Source organism: Phaenicophaeus curvirostris, chromosome 5 (genome assembly GCF_032191515.1).
Source record: "Phaenicophaeus curvirostris isolate KB17595 chromosome 5, BPBGC_Pcur_1.0, whole genome shotgun sequence".
Classification (NCBI taxonomy): domain Eukaryota; kingdom Metazoa; phylum Chordata; class Aves; order Cuculiformes; family Cuculidae; genus Phaenicophaeus; species Phaenicophaeus curvirostris.
Window position 1 is genome coordinate 746,947 of NC_091396.1, and position 23,127 is coordinate 770,073.

The window sequence follows — 23,127 nt, forward strand, 5'->3', positions numbered from 1 at the left end:
CCTCCCGTCGCTCCCCGCGGCCCCGGCGATGGCGCCGCCCGCGCGGCTCGGAGCCGGCCTGGCGCTGGCGCTGGGGGCGGCGGGGGCCGCGCTGGGGCTGAGGCTGCTCTGGGCCCGGCGGAGGGGACAGGGGAGCCGGCCCGGGGGGAGCGGTAGGGACGGGGGAGAGGGGGGAGAGGGAGATGGGGGAGTGTGAGAATGGGGGGAGGAGGGAATAAGGGGAGAGGGGATGGGGTGAGGAGCAGGGAAGGAGAAGAGAGGATGGAGCAGGGAGAGAGGAGGGGGAGGTGAGGGAGAAGGGATGGAGAGAGGTGATGGAGGAGTCTGGGGGAGAGGGGGCGGAATGGGGAGTCTGGGGGAGAGGCGATTTAATGGGGAGTCTGGGGTGAGGGGATGGAATGGGGAGTTTGGGGGAGAAGGGATGGGATAGGGAGTCTGGGGGAGAGGGGATGGGATGGGGAGTCTGGGGGAGAGGGGACGGGGTGGGGAGTCTGGAGGAGAGGAGTTGGAATGGGGAGTCTGGGGGAGAGGGGGTGGAATGGGGAGTCTGGGGGAGAGGGGACGGGGTGGGGAGTCTGGAGGAGAGGAGTTGGAATGGGGAGTCTGGGGGAGAGGGGGTGGAATGGGGAGTCTAGGGGAGAGGGGATGGAATGGGGAGTTTGGGGGAGAAGGGATGGGATAGGGAGTCTGGGGGAGAGGAGTTGGAATGGGGAGTCTGGGGGAGAGGGGACGGAATGGGAAGTCTGGGGGAGAGGGGATGGAGTGGGGAGCAGGGACAGAGGAAAGGGGAGGTGGTGAGAGGGGACCTTGTCCAGGACATGCAGCAACACTTGAGACCAAGCCTCATCTTCTCCATCTTCTGAAAACAAAGCTAGGCAGAGCTTTCCCATCTGACCTTTTTCTCCTCTTGTGTTCCTGCAGGTGCGCCCCGAGTGCCAGTTCCCGTGGGGGTGGGCGATGGGGCTGCGTCCGTGCCTCTCCTGCAGCCCGAGGAGCTGCTGGAGCGCTTGGACTTTGTGTTGAGAAACATCGCAGAGCTGCGGAAAGAAGTGGAGGAGCTGCGGAGCAGCCTGCAGCGCTTGGCGGCGGAGATTGTCAGCGAAGTCAGGTACCGGCCCTGTCCATTCCTGCCTTTTTCTACTCCACAGCATTGTGAAACAGCCCTGGTTATGTTAAATTCCAAATCCAGACATGAAGGAAATGTGTATTTCTGGTTCCTACTTGACCGCCAGTGGGGCTAATGTCAAAAATTGTGTCTTTTATAGTATCCTGGAATGGTTTGGGTTGGAAGGGACCTCGAAGCCCATCCAGTCCCACCCCCTGCAATGGGCAGGGACACCTCCTACTGGATGAGGGGCTCCAAGCCCCATCCAACCTGGCCTTGGACACCTCCAAGCTTGGGGCAGCCACAACCTCTATGGGGAGTCCAGGGCCTCCCCACCCTCACTGTAAAGAATTTCTTTGGATGCAGCCCAGGACATGAGTGGTTTCTGGGCTGCAAGTGCGCACTGCCAACTCATGTGGAGCTTCTCCTCCCCCAGCACCCCAGGTGCTTCTCCTCAGGGCTGCTCTCACTCATGTCGTCCCCCATCCTGTACCGAATCCGTAGATTGTACCAACCCAGGTGTGGGACCTTGCACTTGGCCTTGTTGAAGATCATGAGGTTCACAGAGCCCCACTTCTCCAACTTGTCCAAGTCCTTCTGGATGACACCCCGTCCTTCTGGGGTGACAACTGCACCATTCAGCTTGATGTCATCTCTGCCCCATCCCTGGAGGTGTTCAAGGCCGGGTTGGATGGGGCCTTAAGCAGCGTGATCCAGTGGGAGGTGTCTCTACCCATTGCAAGGGCGTTGGAATTAGATGATCTTTAAGGTCCCTTCCAACTCAAACCATTCTGTGATCTCCAAATTTGCTCCAGGTGCCATTGATGACACTATCATCAGTGAAAACATTGAATAGCACCAGTAACTTTTGATACAGAGTAGAAGGTGCTGTATCCTGGAAAGTGTTTCGGGATTCCTTTGTCTCTGTTCGTTGAGAAAATTAACTGCAGTGATGGATGTGGAGTTGGTCGAGTCTCCAGCCCTGGGTGGGAGTTAAAAGCTGGGCAGATGTGGTGCTCAGGGATCTGGTTCAGTAGTGGACAGGCACGGTTGGACTCGATCTCAAAGCACTTTTCCAACCAAGCAATTCTATGATTCTCTGATGCGATCACCCCTTTGTAGATGGATCCCAGATGTGGGTTGTACACAGGTTGAGTCTGAGTCCGAGTGGCTTTAACTGCAGGGTACGGTGGTCGCCGTACGGCAGCGGGATGTTTGTGTGAGCGAGAGTAAAGTCACCCTGTGAATTCTTCAGATGTAAAGCGAATTGGATAAGATGCGCTAGAGAGGAGGAAGGAATTTCACTCTCGAATGTTTATTCGTTTCCTTTTTTGCCTTCCTCAAAGGTCCCATCTGGAGGAAACACAGAGAGTAACTCGCCGGAGGCGCTTCCCGTTTCCTAGGGAAAGAAGCGATTCCACAGGCTCCAGTTCAATTTATTTCACGGCCAGCTCAGGAGCAGCCAATACGGACGACGGGGAAAGTGAAGGAGGGTAAGCAGAGCTCGGGGGCAGAAGCACCTTCTGCAGGCGTCGGTGCCCAATAACTCAAGTTTGAGCAGTTTCTGCTGTAAAGGAGGGGAGGATTTCCCCACCAGGTGTCTGTCGTCCTGATTTTACTTGCTTTTATTACAGTAAAGTGTCTCCTGCCAGGGCCAGATTGAGTGAAATGCTATGATTCTGACCTTTAGGGAAAGGAGGGAAAGAAAAAGGCTTCTCTTAGGTTTTTTTAAAACGCTGATTTGATTAGGGAACCTTGCGGAAATAAGGGAAGCAGAAGTCCAGCCTGGGACTTGACTGGGAGAGTCTGTAAGTAAAATTTGCATGGATTAGCCTGTTCTAGTACATCTGAAACCTTGAGAAAGTTAAAATACATCCAGTTAACTGAAATGCCTTTGACTGGGGTGTTTCTCATAGTGTTTCACACTGATCAGTTGTGTTGCTTGAGTACTTATAGTTTAAAACCAGGTGAAAGTAGTGTGTAGTTTGAGAACAATGGTAAATACTGCAAGGTAGCTGCAGGTATTGTGATATTGGGTTGAAAACAAGAGCTCTGGTGCAGATGCATGTGTGACTGCTACTGGTCTGATGGAACATGTCTCTTCTGTGCCTCAGTCAGATAAATTTATTCACTTTTGAGGTACCTAAGTGGGTTCTAAGCAAGGGAGCGCTGGCTATATACATTCTCCCAAGGAAGCTGAAATGGAGAATAATTTAAAGAGTTAATGTGTGCCAGCGCTCTGTTCTGCGCATCATCCGTAAAAGAATGGGGGGGATGAAGCTGAAAGAGGGATGATTGAACTGAGATCTTAGGAAGAAATTCTCCACAATGAAGGTGGGGAGGCCCTGGCCCAGGTTGCCCAGAGCAGGGGTGGCTGCCCCATCCCTGGAGGAGTTCAAGGCCTAACGTTTTCTATAAAATAATCATGGTAGGAAACATTGATTTTAGAAAAGCCTACTCCAGCTTTTAACAGCTGCTGGGAGGAAGAACACGACCGCTCTCACAGATACGTTTCAGCCTTGTGTTTGTGTCTGGTGCTTGTGTTTTAATGACGCTCAGGCAGAAGAACTCATATTTCAGCTTCATTTTGCAAACCACATGGCCCTAAGCATCTTCTCTGATTTCACAGAAGATTCACAATGATCATCAGGAGCTTTGAGGAGCCCAGAGCTCTTGGGCTGCTTAATTTCTCTAGAGTGCTTGGCTTGGAGTTGGTCTTGTGAGTTGCTTTGCCTCCTCTTTCCGTGTGCTTTGTTGTTCCAGAGGGTCTGGTTTCAGTTCTGTTTGGGATGCGTGTGAGCCAGAGCCTCAACACACTGAAGCATTTAAGAACTTTCCATCAGCGTAAACTGGGGAAAACAGGCTGATAACATCTAAATCCCTTAATCTTTCTGTAAATGCCAAGTTTATGAAGTTATATACAGTATTGCTTGTCATCTTAAACTGGCAGCAGCTGGTCTGAGCTGTCTTGGATACACCCCATGTTTGCGGTGGAGAATCATAGAACGTTTTGAGTTGGAAGGGACCTTAAAGACTATCCAGTTCCAATGCCCTGCATGGGCAGGGACACCTCCCACTAGAAGAAAGCTCTGTAGGAGCCTTCAGTTGGTGTCTGGGTTGGAAGACCATGTTGTGTTTGGGGAGCCATTAGTGTGGGGCCTGTTTTTCAGCCGAGGTACTGAAATGCTGCAGCTGCCATTAAACATGGAGCCCTCAGCCCCGCTGTGTCGGTCTAGGGCGGAAAACCTAGGAAATCTGTCTCCATTTCCATGAAAGGAGGTTGTGGTGAGGTGGGTGCTGGGCTCTTCTCCCAAGTAACAAGCAGTGGCATGAGAGGAAATGGCCTCAAGTTGCACCAGGTGAGGTTTAGGTTGGATATAAGGAACAATTTCTTCATGGAAAGGATTCTCGGGCCCTGGCATAGGCTGCCCAGGGCGGTGGTAAGTTCTCATCCCTGGAGGGATTTAAAAGCTGGGGAGGTGAGGTGCTCTGGGGTCTCGTTCAGTAATGGACATGGGTGGTTTGCCTTGGTCTCCAAGGTCATTCCCAAACAAATAATTCTATGAAACCAGAGGATTTGAGGCGGTTGTGTGCAAGTATCAGCATTAGAGAACTAATAATATAATTAATATTAAGGAAATATCAAGAAACGAAGCCTCTAATCTGAAGTGGAGCTGTCACCTTGCACTGTGTTGCTACGTTATCCACTAATTTAGTGCTGCCTGTGTGACCTCTGGCGTGTGTTCTTGTGGTGCCAGCCCACCTGGCCTGGCAGAGATAAGAGCGACTCTCCTTTCCTTGTCTTGAAGTGTTTCGGTGTGGAGCAGTGCGGTTTGGGATCGATGGGGAGGGGGCAGAGGCTGTGGTGGCTGCGGGTGGCTGCTCGTGCCTGCACGTTACTGATGGTGCTCAGGAAAGGGCAGCTTTGATAGCCACGCGTGTCTCGTTATCTGCGTGCGGTCACGTTACTGGGAGGCCTTTCTTCCGATACGGACTGTGGTCCCGTATCTTGGTCTCCAGACAAAGGCAGCAGCACCCGTGGAGCGGCTGAATCGCCCTCGGAGGAGAAGCTCAGTGGGGACAAAGAGGTCGTGGGCTGCAGCACCTATTGATTCTGGCAGAGCTTGTGGAGCTCAGCCCATGGCTTGGGCACAGGATAATGGTGCAACAGCTGCAAACACCCCCTGAAATCAGGGGTCTGGGGGGTTTGCAGGAGGTGGCTTCGGGAAGTGAGCTTTCCATTCTGATAAACCAACAAAATCTGAACGTGTTTGCTTACAGGAAAGCTGGGAAGGGGCTCTGGATCAGGGAGGGCAGGGATAGAATGAGGGGGACGGGTTTGAGCTGGAAGAGGGATGATTGAAATGAGATCTTAGGCAGAAATGTTTTGCTGTGAGGGTGGGGAGGCCCTGGCCCAGGCTGCCCAGAGCAGGGGTGGCTGCCCCATCCCTGGAGGGGCTGAAGCCAGGTTGGATGGGGCCTGGAGCCCCTGATCCAGTGGGAGGTGTCCCTGCCCATGGGGCATAAGCTTTGTTCTGAGCTTTATCCTGATTTATTTGACTGATTGAGCAGCTAATTATTGCCTGAGTTTCGCACATGGGGTATCTTTGTGGCTCTTCTGCCATCTCCTTGCTGGACTTCTTGCTCGTGTGAGATAGTTTCACTTGGTATCCTCCTGGTTTGCAGCTTTTCAGATGTTGATGTGAACGAGCTGGTTCATGTTTAGTGCTCAGACAAGGTGCTGGAGGCTGGAGATGTTGCCAAAACAGCCGCTGCATTGGAAATACCCTGCAACAGGCTGAAATCCTCCACTTTTATTTTCCGCATGGATGAACATGTCAGATCTTTTGTTGAGATGCTCTTTTAGAATCCATACTGTTAATTGAATCATCCTGGCTCTTCTCTGAGTTGTTCCATCCTCTTATGGAACCAAGGCCCAAGAGAAGCTGTTATAGCGTGCAAGATGTGGACACTCATGACTGGATTCTACTGAGCGTTGGGGCCCTTCTTTCTTCAACTCTTTGAGATTGTGTTTATTGTGTGAGAAACAGCGACAGGGGTGTTAGGTGGGACGCTGGGATTGTGCTGCGTTCTCCAGGATCAACTGAGATACCTGTTCCTCCGGTGGGAAGAGCTGCTTTCTCTCCAATATCAAACCCCGAGGCTTCCCAGTGTCTCCTCAAACTAACTTTGTGTTGGGGGTTTCTTTTCTGAAAGGTACACGACGGCCAACGCCGAGTCTGATTACGACCGCGAGTCCGAGAGAGAGAGCGAGGAAGCGGAAGACGAAGTGAGCTGCGAGACAGTGAGGACTGCGCGGCGGGATTCCCTGGATCTTCTCAACGAGGAGGAGACACATTTACTCCTCGATTCCTCGCTGGCGGAGGGACTGGGTCAGCTGCTGCAGCAGGCTGACCGCTTGCACGACGGGGATGAGCAGGAGAAGAGAGAGGGGTTCCAGCTGCTGCTGAACAACAAACTGGCGGTAAAGGTTGCCTTTTTCTATTTTCCAGTGATTTGTGTTTTCAGCTAAAGGGCTGGGAAGGAGGAAATTGCAGATGTTAACAGGAGCCAGGCCCTGCACAACAACCGGGCCGGCTGCCAGCAGCTCCTTCTTCTCGGGGCAGCTCAAGTGTTCAAGCGGTTCCCAGTCTCGCTGTGTCTTGGAACTCGGTGTCTCGGCGTTTCATCACTTTCCCTGAGCAGACACGCTGCACATGGGTAAAATACCAGCACCCTGCGCAGGCAATGAACTCGGCAGACGTTTTGGGAATGTTTATCTCGCTGTGTGTGCAACGGCTTGGTCTGTAATGGAGACGCTTGGTCTCTCCGAGGGCTGCCTGGCTCTCACGTGTGGTGAAACACGAGTTGCACACTCAAACAAAAGGGTTAGGGAACATGTTTGTGTTAGTGAGGCTGAAAACCTGGCTGGTGCAGGTGTTTTGCCACCTTAATGTGTCATCTTGGCTTGGATCAGAAACGGCGTGGTCAGCAGGTCCAGGGAGGTTCTTCTCCCTCTGGACTCGGCCCTGGGGAGACCGCTCCTCGAATCCTGTGTTCAGTTCTGGGCCCCTCCCCACAAGAAGGATGTTGAGGCTCTGGAGCGAGTCCAGAGAAGAGAACGGAGCTGGGGAAGGGGCTGGAGAAGAAGAGGAGCGGCTGAGAGAGCTGGGGGGGTTCAGCCTGGAGAAGAGGAGGCTGAGGGGAGACCTCATTGCTCTCTGCAACTCCCTGAGAGGAGGTTGTGGAGAGGAGGGAGCTGGGCTCTTCTCCCAAGGGACAGGGGACAGGCCGAGAGGGAATGGCCTCAAGCTCCACCAGGGGAGGGTCAGGCTGGACAGCAGGAAGAAATATTTCCCGGAAAGGGAGATTGGGCAGTGTCCGAGGCTGCCCAGGGAGGGGGTTGAGTCCCCTTCCCTGGAGGGGTTTAAGGGCCGGGTGGACGAGGTGCTGAGGGACATGGGTTAGTGATTGATGGGAATGGTTGGACTCGATGATCCAGTGGGTCTCTTCCAATCTGGTGATTCTGTGATTCTATGATTTTATATCCTACATGTGAATAGATCCCCTGATCAGTGACCGCTGGTGCTGCCGTTGTGTGTGAGCGCGTAGCAAGGGGCAGTGGCCGTTCCGTTCCGGCTGTTGCTGATACCTGGCGTGCACCTTTGGCCACCTGCGGCAGAGGTACCAGTGCTGGGATGTAGCCTCTGCTACGTGAGGCATGGCCAGCAGAGAAAACCTCTCAGGCTACTGGTGTTTCAAAGAGCAAAATGCGTTTGTCTCCTCTATTTCCAGGAGGAGTAAGAAGGAAAGAATCGTGGAATCATTAAGGTTGGAAAAGACCTCTAAGATCGTCCAGTCCAGCTGTCAGCCCAACCCAACAGCTAATGTGATCAGTTCTGATTTCAAGGAGATTGTTTTTTCCTTCCCACCAGGAAGAAAGGGCAGGCCCATGGGCTTCAGAAATGCTTTTGCTTACTTGTTGCTTGTGTTTCTCCCACTTTCTTTGATATACAATACAATCGCAAAAGAAATCAGACTGTGAGGTGGTTGAGTTTTTGGAACACGTCCACTTCAAATGTAACGGTGCCTATGGGGCTGTCCTGGGTTTGAGAACAAGCCAGGAGGTGAAACCGTTTGAGTGGGGACTGAAGCGTGTAAATAGTCAAATTCAATCTGAGAATTTGTATTAAGTTGGTGAGATTTAGGGTGACTTTTTTTCCCAGGGTTTGAGGTTGGCGAGAAGGCTGAGGAGCTGCCCCCAGTGCAGCTTTTGAAGCGGAGGGGCTCCTTGCCAGAAGGTGGCAATAATGGGACATGTTCTGGTCGTGCAGCACTGTGAGCTTCACTCTAAATTTGGCCATCCAGGTTCCTCCTTTGTGGTTCTGCTTCAGTTCTTGCAGAATTGGGATCTTTTAAGGTTTAAAACTATGTCAGTGAGGCTTCTGGTGTCCACTCCTACTTGAGTTTTCTTCCTCCTGTCCTTTGTTGCTGGCAGAGCAGGTCTCACTGTGTCCCGTTTGTGTTCTCCGCGCAGTACGCCAACCAGAAAGACTTCGTTTGGCGCCTGGCCCGAGCACATAGTGATATGTGTGAAATCACAGAAGAGACAGAAGAGAAGAGATCGTATGCGTCCGACGGTGAGGAATTTGTGGGGCAAAGGGAGGGGGTGTTTAGAGCTGCCGTTACACGTCAGAGTTACAGACCCTGCCCTTGCAACAGCGCAGTGGGGCTTGGGTTTTTAGCCCGTGGTGAGGTATGTTTTAACTTTTGCTTTCTGAAAGCTTGTATAAGCAGACCAAGGGCTAGGTGAGGGTGAAACTGTTTGTTTCTCAAACCTATCATCCATATCCTGTGTGCTACAGAATCACAGAACAGTTTGGCTTGGGAGGGACCTCACAGCCCACCCAGTCCCACCCCTGTCATGGGCAGGGACACCTCCCACTGGATCAGGGGCTCCAAGCCCCATCCAACCTGGCCTTGGACATCTCCAGGGTTGGGGCAGCCACCAGTGCTCTGGCGCAGAGAAGATAAGCAAGGTTTTGTTGTAACATTTAATTTCTTGTGTTGCTAATGTGCGGATATAAAAAAAGAAACGTATTTTTATATGCGTGTTTACTGGAGGAGTCAGTTCAGTTTCATTCCCTCGTTTTTCACTCTCGAATGTGCTTTGGTTGTGAGAAGCCAGGTGAGTCAGAATAAACCAAGGAAATCGTCTTTGTCACACTTAGGGATGTGCAGCAGGAGATGCTGTTCTGAGTAACTGCTGCCCTGTTTATTATGCACATAAGTCAATCTCATTAGTTAATGCTGTCTCTAATGCAGTTATTGGCTTCTGTAAATCCGTGCAGCCATTAAAACTTGAGTTTTTAGGTTTATTTTATAGCCCTTGTAGCCTTTGCTGGATGCTTGGCTTTCAGCTTTTGGAACTGCAGGTTCTTGGAGGAAAGGCGGGGAAGAAGGGTGGGTTCTAGATCCGAGCCTGGGAAACGCATTGGAACAAAACCGCTGGAAGCTCTCGTTAACTCCTCTTACTGCGGTGTGGAAGGTGTTTTCGTTAGAGAGAACTCTGCTTCCAAATGAGGTGAAACCACACTGACAGCTCAACACAATTAGCTGCTGTACTAATAATTCAGTTAGCTGCTCTACTAATAATTAGTGTGATCTCTGAGTGGTCAGTGTGTTCTGTATCCCTGGGAGAGGGAAATCGTTTATGGGATGTTTTCCAGCCCGATGTTTTGTGAAATGAACTCTGGCTTTGATGCTGTCCTGTTACTGCACTCTCCGAGCCTCAGAGAAGGAGGTTTTAAGAGAGAACGTGGCTGAATTTCTTACCTCTGTTTACTGATTTGCAGGGAAGGAAGAGCTGGAAGTCGCCTTACGGAAATGGGACCAAAGTGCTGAGTGCCATCAGTGGTATGTAGCTCTTTACTCCTTGCTTTTAGGGAGCATGGGAAAAGGACTTGGAGATCGTTATGAGCTGAGCTGCATTTAAACACTAGAAAAAAAAGCTTATTTACTCTTACTTGGAGTACGCTGTGTTAATATAAAACGTAAAAAGCCATTTTTAACATCTTTGGTGGAAGTAATGGCCTGACACATGGTAGGTTTGGTTGTGACTGCAGTAATAACTTTGCTTTGCTTACGCTGATTCAATTACGAATGTCTCTGAGATGAGGTGGCCAGAGGAGTTGATGAGTGAAAGCTCCTAAATAGAACTGTGCACTTCTTTGGCCACCAAGAACTTGAAGCTGTGGTGCTCGTCAAGAGAGACAGAGGCCTGGTTTTATACAGTCATTGGTGCCAGTACAGGTTTCTGCCCCATTCTCCGTGCCTCGTCGTTGTCTCAGTAATGACTGACATTCTAAAGCCACAAAGCCAAGAACTTTGTGAGTGAGAAGGGGTTTCTGCGTGCTGGCGACGGCAGCGCCGAGTGGAGCATGACGGGCTGCAGCTTCAGAGCGCTTTGTGGCTTTGGCAGCGCGATAGAAAGCGGTTGCTCAAGAATGAGAGAGGAGGCAGAAAGTGTCTGGGACTGTGTCTAGACCAACTTTGGGATCTGCCCAAGTATGAAGGCGGGTTGTTCCATGGATCTCTTGGGTCTCCTTGGCATCAGGTTTGGTACAAAGCTGTTATTGTAGTCGCTGGCTCTTGGAAGTCGGCTGGTCCCAAGGAGCTGGGACACCAAAGAGGAGCCAAGGCAGAGAAAGCACTGAAAAGTATGAGCAGGAACAAAAGAAATCTCAGCAGGGATCTGCGTTCCCTCCTTCTCTTGGAAATGGTGAAGGAACTTGACATTTACAGTCTGTGGGCTGCATTTTAGTTGTTAAAGAAAACTCTGAGAACTGAGGAGTACGAGGGTGTCGGTAGAAAGCTCCCATAGCACGGTTGATAACGCTACAGGTGTGAAAAAAAACTCCTGCATTGGAAAAGGCTTCATTTCACAGCTCTTCTCACCAGTGTTGACTGGGGTGACACCTTCCTTGAAGACAACGGTGGCTCCTGCAGTCTGTTTTTTATAGACTGAACATCTCACCTGGTGCAACCAACTCTGCTGCTGGCTCTCGGGACTGCTGGAATTCTGTGTCCCAGTTGAGGGAGCTAGCAAAGATTATAGACTTTGTTAGGATGCAGGAAAGATGGATTGCAGTGAAGGCAGGGCGGGGGATGTTTCAGCCTTCCTTTTCTGTGGCAGTTGTTTGGATTTTGACTGAAATCTCTAATGAACATTAATTTTGGGGTTAGCTGTGGGCCTGAGCAAACTCCTACAGGCCAACAGGTTGCATAGTTCACCAGGTCTGCTTGGAACCTGCATGTGTTTGTAGGAATGGGAATTAGGCACAAAAGGGTGTGCTGATCCCGAACAGTGATTGGTTTTTAGAACTCATGGCTGGGAGGGTCTTCCAGAAAATCTTCTCCCTCATCATAGAATCACAGAATGGTTTGTGTTGAAGGGACCTCACAGCCCAACCAGTTCCACCCCTGCCATGGGCAGGGACACCTCCCGCTGGATCAGGGGCTCCAAGCCCCATCCAACCTGGCCTGGAACCCCTCCAGGGATGGGGCAGCCACCCCTGCTCTGGGCAGCCTGGGCCAGGGCCTCCCCACCCTCACAGCAAAACATTTCTCCCCCAGATCTCATCTCAATCTCCCCTCTTTTAAAACCATTCCCCTCGTCCTTTTACGGATGTTCTGCTGCAGAACGGAGCGCCGGCATGCTCAGCTCGTGAGTCCTTGAAGCAGTTAAAGGAGACGAGAGGTATATTTGGGTTGGCAACCCCTGGACACGGAGCTGGAGGTGCCGGGCTGTGCAGAGCTTCGTTTTGTGTGCAGGGGCCAAAAGTCGATGGAGTCAGCCAGAGTGCAGCCTCACAGGGATGGTTGCTCAGAGCTGCGTGTTCCAAGCTTGGGGATTTAAGCTGGAAGAACAGCCGGTCTCATTTCTGGTGGGGGCTGCTTTCACAGAGTTTATTTTCTAATCAATGGGGAAATCCATACCGAGCTGAGATTCCTGTGGGAACTCGCAGTTTGACCAGTGTGGGCAGCTTAATAAGGAGTTCCGGTTAATAATTGGTTGAGTGATATAATAGAAGGTTTCGGTAACTGCTGAGACGGGGATCTGAGCAGTGCTTCTGAGGTTATGTGTTGTTTACAGCCAAAAATCCCCTTTCTTGACTCATTGTTTTTAATCTGTCCTGTTTCTGCTGGTCTGTCCTGCACCTCAACTGTGTCCCTTGTGTCATTCTGAGGGACCTGGGGCTGTGCAGGCTGGAGAAGAGAGGCTGGAGCATGTCCAGAGAATGGAACGGAGCTGGGGAAGGGGCTGGAGCCCAGGGGTTCTGGGAGCGGCTGAGGAACCTGGGGCTGTTTCTCCCGGAGAAGAGGAGGCTGAGGGGAGACCTTGTCGCTCTCTGCAGCTCCCAGAAAGGAGGTTGTGGTGAGGAGGGGGTTGGTCACTTCAATCAGGTGACAGGCAATAGGAGAGGAAATGGCCTTAAGTTCCACCAGGGGAGGTTTAGATTGGATATTAGGAAAGATTTCCTTATGGAAAGTGATGAAGCCCTGTCAGGGGCTGCCCAGGGCAGTTGTTGAGTCTCCATCCCTGGAGGGGTTCAGAAACTCTGTAGATGTGGGACTTTGTGACATGGTTTAGCAGACGCAGTAGGGTTGTGCTGATGGTTGGACTGGATGAACTTGGAGATCCTCCGTGATTCTGTGGTTCCTCCCAAGGCATTTCACAAAATGAACCACAAGCAATGGCTCCAGCAAGCCAAGCCAAACAAGCAGGAAAGAGAAAGGTGAAAACCAGGTTGATACTGCTGAGTGCAGAAGGTCAGTCGAGATCTGAAGAACTCCAGAGCTTGAAACCTCGTCGCTGCAGAGTCTTGCATATAAAAAGCACAACCGGGCTGGTGGCCCTGGGCCTCGATGCGCTGGTTGAAAAGAAAGGTTTGTGCCCAGGGCTGAACCCAGCACAGTGGGTAGATAGATTAAATATATTTCATGACCCAAAGACAGGACTGCTATTCACGGCTATTTTGTGTTAACAGTTCTCTGGTGTTTACAGTCCTTGCCGGCTACGCAGCATTTACACGCTGTTTGGCAGAGGAATCGGAGTGAACAGGCTTGTCCCGTTGGATTATCCCTGCTTTGAGGGCTTGTCCTGAGAGGACAGGGCAGGATGAGGGCCAGTTAGGCAGCGGTTCAGCTTCCATGGTAGAAGGGCACAGTGTTTCCCAGTTTAATTAACCTTAAACTTGACCTAATTGGATTTAATGTCTGCTCACGTATTCGGGAGCCTAAACAGTATAGTTAAACAGGGACGGTTGGACTTGATCTCCAAGGTCTTTTCCAACCAGCGATTCTATGGTTATGGAACCACAGTCCTGTAAGACAAGGTCCTGTACGTTAGAGAGCTACATGATTTACTGCAGAAGAATGTTTTATCTTGTGATCTTAGCAAATAAGCCTTTTATTGGCTTGTATTTCTACACCCCGGTCGTGTTGTGGTTAGGGATATTGAGCCCAGGCTGCTGTTTGTTGTGAAACAAACTGGAGAAGATCATAAAAACGCTTCCTTCATCCCTGCGGCGACAGATTACGGCAGCGCAGCTGTGAGCCGCTTCGGCGGGGGGAGTGGGTTACGGCATCGGTTTGGTCATCTCCGTTAGCGTGAAAAATAAGAATTTTGGTACCTAATCAGAGTTATTACACAAGAAAAATAAAACGTTCAGGGAAAGAGATTTAATGACAACATTGTAAATACCACAGCTTCTCTGTATCGTGACTTCCCCGTGGAAAGCTTGGTCCAGGCAGGAGCAGTGAGGGTGAAATGTTTGTGGATTTTTGCGTGACACTGAAGAAAGTTCACTCGGAGAGTCAGAGGCTGCTGACAAATTCCTGCACGAACATCTGGAGTGGTTCAGCATCCCCAGGGACGCTCTGGGATAGCGTGCGGCGAGAGGAGGCAGCATATCCAGTGACACCGGGTGTAGTAAGAGAAACCTCAACGGGGCTTTTCTTGCAGCTTTCTTTTCAGCTTCATTTTTTTAAAGAATAGGACTTGTTATTAATTTGTCCCTCCAGTCCCCTGATGATGTTTGAGCCAGCTCGGAGCCGATGGGGGATCCTCTCGTGATCTTAGGCAGAAATGTTTTGCTGTGAGGGTGGGGAGGCCCTGGCCCAGGGTGCTCAGAGCAGGGGTGGCTGCCCCATCCCTGGAGGGGTTCCAGGCCAGGTTGGATGGGGCTTGGAGCCCCTGATCCAGTGGGAGGGGTCCCTGCCCATGGCAGGGGTGGGACTGGATGGGTTGTGAGGTTCCTTCCAACCCAAAGCATTCTATGATTTACAGTCTTCCTGCACCCAACTAAATGGCTTTGCCCAACACTGACGTCACATTATTTTATTCCCCAAGACTGTTGGCCGTGCGGGGCGGCAGGATGGAGGTAGGTCTCCACAACACTCTCCGAAGCAGACAACCGCTGTGCTGTGGGGGCGATCACTATGCACCATAGTTAGAGCTTCGCGTAGGTCTGGCTCGCGCTGCAGAAGCATTTCCTCCTCGTTGCTCTGTGTTTCGACACAGCCTTGTTGCTGAGTGAAGAATTTTGGGTGTAGCGGCGCGCTGCCCTTGTTTTACGCAGAAGGCGGCTTTCCAGCCATCGGTGCAATGAACCTCTGTGACATTAAGCCGCTCCTGCTGACTTGCCAACATCCTTCAACCTAAGCCCTTCTTGTGCACTAGGTTTTTGCTGCATAAGTCTCTTCCCTGTATAATTTTCCCCAGTAGGTTGCAAAGCTTTAATGCCTTTATATATCATCCTCCTGAAGATGATATGAATGTGTTTGGAAGACCGATGGTGTGGTTCCATGCCAGTGTCTCTTCTGCAGGTACGCTGTTCTTTGTGGGCAGCTGTCGGAGCACGAGAGCATTCAGAAGCGCATCCAAACCGGGTATGTTTTTAAGGTGAGTGGAAAGATGAGCAGTTTTTTGTGTAAGTATTGAAGGCCCTGGCCCAGGTTGCCCAGAGAAGCTGTGTCTGCCCCATCCCTGGAGGGGTTCAAGGCCAGGCTGGATGGGGCTTGGAGCCCCTGATCCCGTGGGAGGTGTCCCTGCCCAGGGCAGGGGTGGGACTGGATGGGCTGTGAGGTTCCTTCCTACTAAAACTATTCTAGGATTCTGTGAATGCTTATTTTGATATTAGTACGTTAGGAAAACTAGCTCCAACTCGCATTAGGAAAGCGAGAGGTCTCAAAGAGGTGCTGTGAGTGCGTGGTTTGGGCTGAGGAAGGTGTTCCCAGTGAGGGTGGCTGGTCTGGCTCTGCGCTTTTGCACACTGTGATCTCAGGGAAGACAAGGAGAGCAGACCTGTGAATGCAGTGTTTGTACATGATGAGACCGAGAGCTTGAAACACGAAATCCCCCTGTGGTTGTAAGACACAGCACCCACTCTCCTTCAGTAGCTGCCTGTGAGCATGCTTCACTCTTCCCTAAATGCAGAGCAATTCTTTCTCAAAGTTTAATCTCACTGTGGTTTCTCTGTTTGTCTTCCACTCATGTTGGGGATGTTACAGGGGAGAGGATGTGCCTGAACCGTTACCACACGGAGAATTATTCCCTCATCAGCTCTTGACACAACCGGTAGTTTGGTTGTGTCCAAGCTGTGAAAAGGTGGTAGAGGAAAATGAAGGGCAGCATCGTTATTTTGTGTAGCAATCCTTGTCTCCGAGGCTGATAAGATGCTGCTGTTCTCTGATCACTGAAACCATTTTAAGAGCGTTTGGAATATCTTTGCTGTTGTAATGTTATTGATCGCTGACACTTTGCTTGTGGGCTCCTTCCTGTCCTCTTTCCACATTCATTCTCTTACTCTTGTGGATGTTGTATTTGCTTCTAACATAAACGTGACGTGTGCTGGTGATGATTTTCCACAGGAACACATCGACAAAGCGATTGAGCTGAAACCAGAGGACCCCAAGTCTCACTATCTCCTGGGCAGGTGGTGTTACCAGGTAAGCGACTTCATCACTGCTTATTGCTGTTTTCATCCTCCTCGGAATTTAATTCCCTGTTTGCATGAAAGGTGGGTGGATCCAAACCCCCAGCCGTAAGTAGTGGGGATGCTCTTTAATTGCTGAACTTGGATATTGTGTCAGAAAGTTCTGCTGTGGAAGTGCCCTTGTTGAAGGAGATGTAGTTTCAAAGTTGCACTTGGGTGGGATCTGGAATCTCTTCATTTCCATGTTGAAACAGCACTGAGAAAACCCCCACTGAGGAATACTCTAAATGCGTTGCACTCCGAAACCTCTTGCAATGTAAAAGCTCATGTGCTTGTACAGGTAGCGCCTCGGTGTTGTTATAAAAGTGCTATTGAAATGATTTGTCTGCCAGGACACAGCGTTGTTTGGTCTCTCAGCTTCAACTCTGTTTCTGAGCTGCAGTGGAGAAGTGCTGACCAGTGCTAACCAGCAAAGGCCCAAAGGCAGAGAGTTCCGTGGTACTGAAGACGCGCTGGAGCTTTTAAAAGCTTGAAGAGTGTGTTGGCAGGGGCATTTGCTCTCACTGTTGTAACGCTTCTGTCCCCAAACCAGGAAAAGGCTTTAAAAGTTCTTGCTGCAATAGAAAAAAACACTGCTGGGTTTTTGCTGTTCCATTTATTTGCTGCCACTATTGTGCTCTTCGTTCTTCCCCTGATTTTTGCCTCTTTCCCAGAGGACAGCTCTTTGCTAGAACTGTTATTTCTGAGCTGCTCTGGAGACTTCAGGGCTCCAGACTTTGTTCTTTTCAGTCACTGCAGGCGGGATGGGAGGTAAAACAGCAAAGAAAGGATTAGGAAAAGCACTAGCTACAAACTAGCTCACTGTTTCATGAGCTTTATTCAGTAAAAACAAACTGCCTTCAGTCCTTTGAGCACATATGGATGTGATCAAGGACATTTGGGAGCTGGCAGGAGCTGCTGCACACAGTGTAGCTGTGTAATCCTTTGCGTGTGTTTCCTCTGCCCTTGCACACGAAGTATTGGAGGTGTTGGAAGCAGCGTGGCGGTTGCTTGATGTTTCTTGACAGGGAAAAGCTTGGAGTCAAATCCCATAAATCAGATTTAATGCCTACAAAAAGCATTAAGGGCTAGCGGTAACTTTTCAGTGTGTACAATTTGGAAGTGCTTCACTGCTGTCAAAAGTGAAATCCTCTTGTAGAGAGTGTGGCTGGGAACACCAGCACAGGTAATCGCAGAGGGGAAAGCTAAATCCCAGCTCTTTATTATGTGGTGCTGCTCTTTCTGCTCTGCTTTACTGCCCTTCAAGCTGCTGATGCTATGAAACAAACCCAGATGGATGCAGGAATATGTTAGTGTTCTGCTAGTCTGTGTTGATGGAATTCGGCAGTATTAAGGAAGATTTTATCCAAAGTGACAGTGCATCCTTGCCCCCACTGGAATACCGGGGCCGTTCCGATTAGAGAAAGAGGTTGGGAGCAGGAGAAGATCCCATGGGATGATTCTAGCCACATGTGAACGTGTGCTGGTGGGAGGGCTTTGCCCTGCCTCTCCTGAGGGATCTTTGCGTGGCGAGAACACGTTCTTGTACAAGGTTTAAGCCAGGAGAAGGGAGGGCTCTGTGTGCACTTTTTCTCCAAGGTGAGCTGGGAGCTGCCAGGAGCCGGTGTGGCTGCAGGAGGGTTTGGGGTTTTGGGCCACCCTCACTGCTGCGTGGCTGTAAAATTCACTTGACAGGAGACAAACCTTCCTTGAGCACCATGGATGTGCCGGCTGGCGTATCCAGCCGCAGGAGCTGACCTGAAGTGCCAGCAAGGGAGAAGGAAATGCAATTCCGTGGCCAGGCTTGGGTACTCGTACAGAATCTGGTGACACCGCCGAGGTCCCTGGCTTTCTCCCAGTCCAAGAGGCAGCTACGAGAGACCAGATTATCCCTTGTCTGTGTGCTTCTGCTTATGCTGGGTGTGCAGTAGCTTTGACAGTTTTATCTCTGTCTCTGCAGGTTTCCCATCTGGGATGGCTTGAAAAGAAGACGGCGTCTGCTTTGTTTGAAGCTCCCCCCACAGCCACTGTGCAGGACACGCTGCAGAACTTCTTACGGGTAATGAAATCGGATAAGCTGCCTTGACAGATGCAATCCCAGTCGGGCATGGGGAGTTCTGCTTCACCTCATCTCTCCGTGATACGTGTCCTTGGAGTGGGACCTGGGGGAGAGGAGCTGGTGAAAGCAAAGGCTTTGGAGCCTCTGTTACGGAACAGCCACCCAGAACGTGGTTTTGAAGACCTCGGAACTAGATCCAAAGTGGTTAGAATGCGTTTAAGGGACTTGGTTTTCCTTTTAAAGGCTGCGTAGTGGAGTGGTTCATTGCTCAATGCTAAATCCATGTCATTTGTGCTCTGAGGGGCTGTGAGATCCGTCCGAGCTCGTCCCTGGAACCACTGCCGCAGATACTCAAATGTTCTGGCCTTTTAATTTCTCTCGGAATGTTTTATTGAAATGCCTGATTAGGTCAAACTTCTCCAACTCAAACCTTTGGAGAAGCTTCCTCTGGAAGCTCATTATCCCCTGCATAAGTGCGCTGCTCATGCGCTCAACAGAGCCTCTTTCAGCCCTTGGCTGCAGCTGCCTCGCTTCCAGGCCTCACAGCGCTGGGTCAGGCACAAGCTGAACTCGGTGTAAGGCCAGACAACGGAATGAAGAGGAGAACATTGTCCCTCTTGTGCTCTTGGTGCTTCCTCTCGTGTCTGAGCTCAGTGTTCCTGGTAGAGCACAGTGGGGAGGGAGAACGCAGATGGGATACGGGTCCAGCCAAGGGTTTGTAATGGGAACGTACCGGGACAAAGTGCTTGGGGAGTGATGACTGGAGCCGAGATGAATGGCAGAAGGCAGGGGGCTGTGAGTAACTAGGAAACTGGGAATTATTAGCTGGGAAAGGGAAGATAAACAACCAGAGGAAGATTCCTGAGGTTTGGCACTGGAATATTCCGGAGAAGCCCAAGTGGATGAGACTGAATGGGCAGGGAGGTTAAAAATAGGGCACACAACGTGTGCATGATGAGGTCACTGGCCTGGTCCTGAGCTTCCCTTGGCTTCCGAGTGCTCGACATCAACGCCTCCCTCACCCTTCTTCTGTGACTCCTTTATTAGGTGAGAGCATGGATGTTGTTCATTGAGTCACAGGCACTTTGTGACAGTCTGAGCACGTCACTGACCCAGCCTGTGAAAAGCTCTTGCGCTTAGCTGTGTGTTTAACGAAAAGACACTTCTATTTACTTGTCTTTTTTAGAGAAGCAGTAAGGCTGATGTGAGCATCGTGCCCTTTGCACGTCCTCATGTCTGCTCTTTTCTACCTGTCGCATGGGGTTTGCTGTGAATCAGTCTCTTACACATCCCTTCTGTTCACTGTAGGTCGAGGAACTGAGCCCGGGATTTTCCAAAGCAGGAAGAGTCTACATTGCCAAGGTAACCGGGCCCTCGGGGCTTCCTTTAGATCATCAGTGTGCTCCTTGGGTGAGAGACACTTGCATTAAAAATCTATCTGTTGGTGTAGAGTGCTAAACGTGTGAGGTGTGAGTTACCTCGTACAGAAACAAGGCTTTACAAGGTCACTGGAAGGGTTCTCAGGCACTGGCAGAGGCGGTGGTGTCCCCAGCCCTGGAGAGGTTTAAAAGCCGGGCAGATGAGATGCTCAGGGATGTGGTTTAGTAGCAGACAGGGACAGTTGGACTCGATGATCTAAAAGGTCTTTTCCTACCAAGCAATTTTGTGATTGCTGAAAAGGGCCAAATCGCCTCATCCAGAGGCATTAAAATTCAGGGGTGGTTTTGCCTTTGAGTCATCCAGGGGAATCATAGAATCACCAGGTTGGAGAAGACCTCTGAGATCATCAAGTCCAACCATAGATATCTGCCACTAAACCATATCCTTCAGTACCTCATCTTCCCATCTTTTAAATACCTCTAGGGACGGTGACTCTATCACCGCCCTGGGCAGCCTCTGTCAGGACCTGAGAACCCTTTCAGTGAAAAATTTTTTCCTGATATCCAATCTGAAGCTCGTGTGGTGCAGCTTGAGGCCATTCCCCCTTGTCCTATCACCTGTCACCTGGGAGAAGGCATCGTTCTTGGTTTGTACAGCTCAAATTCCACATAAAGCAGCACTGGTAACTTGCCAGCCGCAGGCTGGAGTTTTAATCCCACCACCACTGTACACAGAATCGTGCGAAACAGTTGAGGAGAAGGTGCGTGTGTCTATTTTAGCTCAGTTGCCAGGATCTATAATTGCTTTGTTATATTTGCTGCCTTTTTTTTCCCACTCAACCCTTCTCCCATTGTTGTTTCTCCTTCGCAGTGCTACAAGGACCTGGGGAACAGCTCTGCGGCCGCTCTCTGGCTGAACCTGGCCTCGGAGCTGCCAGCTCGCACAAAAGAGGTAGCCGTCTCCGTGAGCACGCGTCGATTATGAGCGGAGAGGAAATGGGAACAGAGAGAAAGTTGTTTTCTAAAAGATGTTCCAGCTTCTAAGCCCAGGTTTTAAAAGTATTTTGTGCCTTAGCGTGGACTCCTTTCTTCTCCTGGGATCTGTTACCCAAATGCCTGAAGCAAATCAGGGAGATATTAAGGAGCTGAGGCTGTCTGGTAGAGGCTTAGGAGTGCAGCAGACATTTGTGTGCTGCCCAGCATTGTTTTTTTTTAAACATCTAGGCTATTTCAGCTCTTTCCCTCCTGTTAGAGGGTTTGGGAGAGCAGACAGAGCTGCATTTCAGAAGCTGCCGCTGGCTGTTCCCCAGCCGGGAGCTCTTTTGCATTTGCCTCTTCCTTTGCGCTTTTTCTGTGAAGCAGAAGCTGTATAGAAGGTGCCCTGACAGGGAGGAACAGAATAAAACCAAATCTGCCTTTGTTATTGATCTGGTGGTTTTTGCACCATCATGAAAACCGCGAGGGAGGAAACGCGAGCAGGGTCCTGTGGCTCTTGCAGCACCAGACTTCACCTGGTGGGATAAACAGTCGCGTGTAAAGCAGGATTATGGAAATACGCAAGGTTTTCAGGCCACTGCTTAAGGCCAGCAGGCATCTTAGGTTGTTGCAGGAGAAGTTTTTGTGCTGAGATTCTACCCACAAGTATGCGAGAGGCCTTGGCAAAGCCTCTGGCGGGAGCTGCCTTCCCTGTGCCTGCAGGGCAGCGTCCAGCACCGCATGAACCTCTGAGCCGCTGGCTGCTGCCAGAGCTGGGAAAACAGGGCACGGAGAAGAATTTGTCTGCTTCTTGGAGAAGAAAGTCTCCGAGCTGTGTCTGATGAGGAGCTTCCTCACCACGCCCTGGCTGGAAGTCTCTAGGCAGAGTCAGAGTGGTTTGTCTGATAAAGAGAAATAGGACTTTTTTTCCAAAAGCACAAGGAATGAATGTGTTGGAGGCAGAGTTTAATCCGAAAAGCACTGAGGTTTTTGGGAAGCTGCAGGCAGAGCAGCTGCCAACAGTTAATTCTCTCTCCTGCTCTGAAATTAAAAGTGGGAGTCGAGTAAGGAAGCCAGCGCTTAAGTGGCTTTGAGTAAGTCTTTGCAAATGTTAGTGCTCATCATCAAATGACTGCTTTGTGCTGAGAAGGAAAAATAAAGGCGTTTATCCAGCCCATGGAAGTCAGCGAGGGAGCAGAGGTTTGGGTTCTGCTTCTCTAGCTCTCGGTCCTGTCTTGCAAAAGGGAACAGAATGATAGAATGGTTTGGGTTGGAAGGGGCCTTAAAGACCATCCAGTTCCACCCCTGCCATGGCTGAACATGCGAGAAACTTTAATACTTGGGAAAACTTAAACGGGTTTCAAGGACAGTGCATGGAGGGGAAAGTGTTAGGAGGAGAAACACGAGGCTGAGGTGTGTTTAAAACCTGGTATGGGGTTGGAGAAGAAAAGGGAAATTCTATTTTTCAATTACGTGAGTTTATCTTTCTTCTATCGCATTTCCAGGATGAAGAAAGCGAGAGAGAACTTGAAGAGATGCGATCAGCCTGGGAGGAATGAAAACCTAAAGGCTCGTTCCACTGGATACTGCACAGACAGTAACATTCCAGTCCGAGGGGTTTTGAGGTCCTGACGACTTTGCACTTCATGGATGAGCCACAGGAGTTTACAGGGGAAAACACGCAGCAGTCCCACCAGCACGTCCAGGAGATCTTGGTGGGACCGAACCGGATCAGATTCTGTATTCTTTTCCTCCCTAGCCGCACGTTTGATTTTAGAATTCCTAAAAACTGTCCAATTCCTAAAAACAGGTGAGGGGAGGGTATGGGTAGAGTTTGTGATATAAAATATCTGTGATGTGTGTGTCGTAGCTCTAGGTGAGAGATACTATGGGATATAAGAATATGTGCACAAATATATCTGTATTTATATATACATCTAGATTTTATGTCACAAACTCCCCCTGTCTGACAGCCTGACCTCAGCCCAGCTCCAGTGGGATCTCGTCCGATTCCTTCAGCCCAAATTTTTTTTTTGATTAACTATTTCCCCCTACCCGGAATGATGTGTATTAACTGAATCAGTTGAAATAACTGATCACACACCTTTCAGAGCTTCAGGTGGGATGAGACCTTGAGCCCCTGGCCTTGGTGTTGGGAGCGGGGCTGGGTGGTAGCAGCGGGAGGCACTGGGGGCGTTCACGTGGTGTTACTTGGCATGAGCCCACCTCAGAGTCTCCTGGCTCTTGTAATAAATAAACTGTTGGGGTTTTCTCAGCAGAAAACACGGGTAGAATTGCCCTTTCCAGCAGTTGGCTTGGCTGATATTGGAGCGTTGTGTGCAAAGCACAGGGTGAAGTCGGAGGAAAGGCAAAGCTTGCGCTGGGGAGGGAAACCGAGGTCAAACGTTGCGGGGGAAGAGAGAGGGGGACATGATTGAGCAATTGCTGTTTGCTGTAGCCCCACCACGCTTCTAGTTTGGTGCACACAGGCCGTCAGGGCAGAACTGGGCGTGGAAACACGATCTCGGTAACTTTGGTAGCCTGAGACTCAGTTCTCATCCCAAAAGGTAT

The 23,127-nt window shown here is 50.4% G+C and overlaps 1 protein-coding gene across 1 annotated transcript; it reads left to right on the top strand.

Annotated features, from left to right (window-relative positions):
• RMDN3 (regulator of microtubule dynamics 3) lies at positions 1–22,865 on the top strand. The gene is made up of 12 exons (XM_069857266.1): positions 1–152; positions 922–1,108; positions 2,452–2,598; positions 6,323–6,590; positions 8,643–8,745; positions 9,961–10,021; positions 14,996–15,071; positions 16,040–16,117; positions 18,104–18,202; positions 19,511–19,564; positions 20,453–20,533; positions 22,062–22,865. Exons 1-12 carry the CDS (start codon positions 29–31, stop codon positions 22,113–22,115), a joined length of 1,332 nt encoding a protein of 443 aa, XP_069713367.1. The 5' UTR covers positions 1–28; the 3' UTR covers positions 22,116–22,865.
• Positions 22,866–23,127: the final 262 nt, after the last annotated feature.